We start from the raw sequence: 5,620 nt of genomic DNA, 5'->3' as shown, positions 1-5,620 counted from the left end.
AAGCTGCTTGATAAGAGTGGATAATAAGGAGATTACACACGCACTAGCTTGTTTGGAGTTAACCATTCAAATGTTTGGTGTTGTATGGAGAATTTATGTAAACACAAAACCTCGCAGAATTCGGGGTTATGAGAACAGGTTGACATTTCGTCAACAAATCTTGTTGAATTTACCGTTTATCCTTGTCTATCTTATTGTCAGTCTGTATAATTCCTTGGTTACCGGAGTTTTAAATAATTACGAAGCAACAGGTATTTGCGCAATGTTAATTAGCCAGATTACTTTGAAAAACATTGCTGCCGTATTTCTGATATAGTTTTTTGCAAATTTCTCAGTTTTTAATAACAATTAATTTATTTTACTATTTTTTCTGTACTCCTATAACAGCGCCAGACAACACCTCCATAGAAATGACGCCAATTTTGAATCACCCTGTATGGGCCGCGTATACAAAAATAATTTCAATTTTTTCTTGTACAGTTAATGCGCCAATATCAAAAATTATAGTAGCTTATTTAAATCAAATTGAAATAGTGGTTCTAACTCAGAACGAAATTAATAAATATCCAAGTCAACAATTTGCTCAATGCGAATTTTCAAACTATTAATACTATACTTTTAATAAAAAAATAGATGTTTTGTTGATTTGGAGGTACATATTTGATTTTTATCATCAAACAATTTTCGGACCGAATATTCTCTGACATTAATAGATGCTACTGGTCACACTAAAATTTTCAGCGTTTCAATTAAATAATAGACAGTTTAGCAGATCTAAAGCAAGAAAAAATGTTAATTGATTAATTGCAGCGCCACCTGTCAAAATAGAAGAAAACATTTTGGATAGATTATTCTCAGTTTTTGACGTACTATTTGAATCTCCAATAAAATGTTCTGGTTACCATTTAAAATTCTTAAGTTGGCCCCTGTCTAGCATACAAGGTCGAAGTAGGCGCTGTTTTTCTGACACGAATAAACTTCCCCTTCCCAGATATTAACTTCTTATTTGAAACGTTTTTTCCTCGGATCACTCGTATCCGAAATATTTAAGCGTTTCGAGATAAAAAAAAAACCACCCTGTATATTAAATCAACTTAGGCAATTATCCGTTTTAGTGTCTATACAAATATAATATTTTTATTACAGGGTGATTCACAACCTTACGAACACAGAGCAGAGGCGTGTAGAGGACCTCAAAGCAAGTTTCTATTTAAGTTTTTTTTCGGGCCCATGGTTAACGAGATACAGTACGGGTGTTAAAGTTTTACAAAAATGTTGGTATTTTCTTAAAAAAAAATGTTTGGTATTTTCGCCACTCCTACAGTTTATGAGGTATATTATTCAAATTTTTAACGTAGGTTAATGTTTAGACCCTTCAGCCGTAGGTAAGGCGACTGGTTGTGAAAAAAATTAATTTCATAATAAATTGAAATATTTGTTACATTTTTGTGTATTTTTATTTGGATTAGCTTACAGCCGATAAACCTCAATTATTGTAAATTAAATTAATGTAAAAAAAAGTGAATTGTAATTTAACTCGTCAGCCATCCCTATATTAACTTAAACTTGCACTTGAACCTTTCACAGAAACTTGTGAACAAAAAGACACAAAAAAAATCATAGAAATTTACCCAGAAACCCTACATGGACTTATATTTATGCAAATAACTCCAAACCAAAGACAGACAGAAAAAAACTACAAGAGATCAGTAAATTATGAAATTGAACAACAAATGCAAAAAGTGCACCACAAAAAAGTTCGGAGGGGTAAAAGGGGGTATGCCTCTAGAAAAAAGAACACTCTGTAGAGGGTCTAAACTTTACCGTAAGTTAAAAATTCCTGCAAAACATGTCATAAACTGTAGGAGTTAAAGCAAAAATACCAAAATTTTTTCGAAACTTTAACACCCTGTATCTTGTTAACCATGGGCCTGAGACAAAAAAATTAAATAGAAACTCTATTTGTTTTGAGGTCCTCTACACGCCCCTGCTCTGTGTCCATAAGGTTGTGAATCACCCTTCAGTTTGGCTACCTAATTTTGAGACACCCTGTATAGGACAAGAAAGTGAGTACCTAAGTACGATTTAAAAAAACTGATTTTTTACATGGTTTTTATTGCAATTTATGTACGCTTCATGCACCCATATGCTACAAAATGAGTACTTTAAAATGTTATCTGAAGAGTTAGCTTGGCCTTTCAGCTAACTACCTACCAAATTTGGGACCTCAATTTAGAACCGTTCCTTAGATAAAATCGGTAATGGCATTTTTTTTCTTAGATAATTGACATATGTATCAAAAGCTATAAGAGATAAGTCAGTTAATAAGACTAGGGTGGCCCAAACTTGCAATAGAAAGGCCAATCCAACCATTTCAAAAAAAATTCCAAATGTCTTTATTATGCTCTTTTCATGGGTTCGAAAACAACATTTAGTGAATAATATAATTGATAATTTTGCAAATTCCCCTTTATGAAATAGCTATTAGTTGTTAATTAACCATTCACAATATCGTCGCTTTTGTTGTCCTTTACGAACTGGTCCTCTTCTTCCAATTCGGTTCCTAATTCGTTTAATTCGGGATTGACACCACAATATACTCCGTAAGCGATATCATTGCTTGTTTCATCTTCACAAAATAAAATTTCGTTACTATCAGAATCCTGGGAAGATTGTCCATCCGGAAAAGATATAACGGCGGAACTGGATGTATTACTTAGATCCCTGCTCGGCCCACTTTTTATTGAATACTTTGTTGAATCGGTGGACGTTCTCATGCTGGAAAACACGCTGGGGGAACATGGAAAGTAACTCACGTTTACCGTCTGCGAGTGGAGTGTTTTTGATTTTCTCGGGTTTTCGTGATTCTCGTCCGTTTCACAACATAAACACTTCTCAAACGCCTCCAGCTCTTCGCATAAAACAATAGATGTACTTTCGGGATTTAGATCTTTGACGCATGCTTTCCCGGATTGTCGGAAGTGTTTGTAGCACCAGGTCATGACGCACATGAGGAGAAGCACTTTTGAAACCACAGTCACCGCAAAAATCGCTATCAATATTGCCGTGATGCGAATCCGAGACCTGTTGACGCAATTCCAGTCTCCTATTTGCACGTTACAGAGATGGTGCTGAGCAACACCTGGCTCATACATGCCTGAAAAAAACCAGTTCAAGCGGAACTAAAAGCTAATAAGTAAAACAGTGTATCTATTAATACATGAACACAAGGAAACGGTTAATCCAATCAAACATATACACTTGCGTGCATAGAAATCGGCCCACAGAAAACTTTTGACTTTAACTATTTTTTTTGATTATTCATCAGATCAAAAAAAATATGTTGTGAGTATCCTATGTTTAACATAGTGAAATTAAGGCATTGAACAAATTAAGCTTTTTTATTATTAATAAAAATAGGGTTATTGACAATATAAAACTTAACACTTAATTTTTTTTAATAATGGGTATGACCTCCTCTTTCCCTAATAACTTCTCCTCATACGATTAGGCATAGATCTAATCAAGTTTGCTATTGTTTCTTGAGGGATGTTAAATCATCTCTTCTTCCACTGCGACAGTAAGCTCTGGGATTGAGTTTGGGGTATAAAATCTAGCTCGAATTCTTCGTTGTAGCTCATCCCATAAGTGTTCGATCAAATTTAGGTAAGGACTGTATGCTGGCCACTCCATAACCCAAAAACCGACTTCTGCAATGTAATCTTGCACGATTCTTGCGATGTGCGGCCTGGCATTGTCATGCATAAAGGTAAATTCGTCTCCAATGAAGTCGATGTAAGGTACCACATTAATTGCTAACATCTCCTCGATATATCTAACAGCCGCTAAACTTCTTCTTCCGTGAACCCGGTCGCCCCTACGAATGAACTCAGGGTCGGTTTGTGCTCCTATAGAAATTGCACCCCAGATCATTCAGGAACCACCTCCATAAGGACTCCGCTTTTCATATCAATCGCTCTCTTGGTATTCGGAACACTTTCCTTCTTCGGTCGCTACCACGGAGGCATATTCTGGCCTCATCTGAGAACAGAACAGACCCCCATTGTTCCAACGTCCAATTCAGATGATCCCGTGCAAAACGTAGGCGTGCTTGTCGATGAGCTGGAGTAAGTTTTGGACCAATCGCAGGTGTTTTAGGGGTCATGTTATTTTCCTGCCGTCTTCGTCTTACTGTCCACTGACTAATAGCCAGTCCTCCCACCTCACGGAGCTGTCGTTGCACTTGAACGGCATTAAGGTGACGATTTGGTAATATTGTTGACACAATAAAGGGGTCATCACGAACGATTGTAAATTGCCTTCTGCCTGTTCGAGGTCGCCTATGAGAGGATCCAGTCTCCTCATAACGTTTGCACACTCTTCGAACCGCTGCGCGTATCATATCCAATTGTCTAGCAACAGCTCGCTGACTAAATCCTGTGACCCATTCTACCGTTTATACGATGGTAAGATGATATGAAAGTGTTTCTATTGGTTGGAGATCTGTCAGTTCGTACGACGGCGGACGAATTGACAAATCTCAAACTAATAGAAACTCTTTCGTATCATCGTACCATCCGATAAACGGATGCATGAGGCACGAGCTTTATTCCATTTTCGATTAAAGCAATAACTTGGCCGGCTTGATGTGGTGTAGTATGCATTAAACTAACACACTTAAACACTATTGATATTATGAAAAACGAATTAATATGCAAATTTCAAGAGCAAACGCAATAATTTTAATATTTGACATTTTTTTATTTTCGTTACAATCACCACATAAAATAAAATGTGAGCAATAAAAAACCTGCAGAATAAATGTTGATGGTAGACAACAATTAAAATATTTCTTTATTAATGCGCCACCCCCTCCCCCTCAAGAAACCCCTAGATTTGCCACTGGGGAAAATAAATATGAAACGCGTTATTTATTGTAATGACGTCAAACTTTTAATAAGTTTGTTCCTTTTTAACAAAATTTAAGCTGCTTCATTACGCAAGTGTTTTTTGCTTTGTTTTCTAAATATTTATCTTTCCTCATCTAAACATAATTATTTAATGATTATTAATTTAATTAATATTTATATGAGTAATTTCTCACAACCATCGATAATTACATCTTGCTGCGTTTTACTTCCATATTTATTTTTTATAATAGTTAAGGTTGTATTTCAATAGAAAACTAATACCAGGTCAGGCTTGGACGTAATTAATTGCTTCTATCAAAACAATACGTTATATTGTAAGTTATAATTAAAGACCGGATTTTAAGCATTTTGCTTATTGCTGAATTTTATAAGCAACCATTAGATTATTTAATTTCTAAACGAATTATACCAAACTAAGTATATTGCGATAGCTTTTATTATGCTTTTTTTGCTTTTTTAAAGTTTTCATGCTTTTTTGTCCGGTCGTGCTTATTTTGACTTTTTTCCGCATATTTAAATAATTTTAATAATAGTACAAAATATTATACGGGAATAAATGTCCATATAAAGTAAATTTGGCAACTTTGCAAGGCGTCGCGTGATTCCCCGAAAAATCCGTTCGCACGTAGGTAATTCCCCAAAGTTTAGCCTTGGGCTATGGCAAGACTTTTGTTATTTATTTAGTTAGT

General features: G+C 35.4%; 1 protein-coding gene across 1 annotated transcript in view; it reads right to left on the bottom strand.

The window, feature by feature from the left end:
• Positions 1-2,387: 2,387 nt before the first annotated feature.
• LOC125504809 overlaps positions 2,388-5,620 on the bottom strand; it is an 8,212-nt gene continuing 4,979 nt past the window's right edge. Inside the window, exon 2 of the mRNA XM_048667325.1 lies at positions 2,388-3,157. Within this exon, the coding sequence (XP_048523282.1) occupies positions 2,496-3,157 (662 nt within the window). The 3' untranslated portion in view covers positions 2,388-2,495. The remainder of the gene's footprint in view (positions 3,158-5,620) is intronic.

Source organism: Dendroctonus ponderosae, unplaced genomic scaffold (genome assembly GCF_020466585.1).
Source record: "Dendroctonus ponderosae isolate FM_Combo_2020 unplaced genomic scaffold, Dpon_F_20191213v2 Dpon_F_20191213_1, whole genome shotgun sequence".
NCBI classification, from domain to species: domain Eukaryota; kingdom Metazoa; phylum Arthropoda; class Insecta; order Coleoptera; family Curculionidae; genus Dendroctonus; species Dendroctonus ponderosae.
The sequence above is the reverse complement of the archived record's forward strand: the minus strand, read 5'-3'. Positions and strand labels throughout refer to the sequence as shown.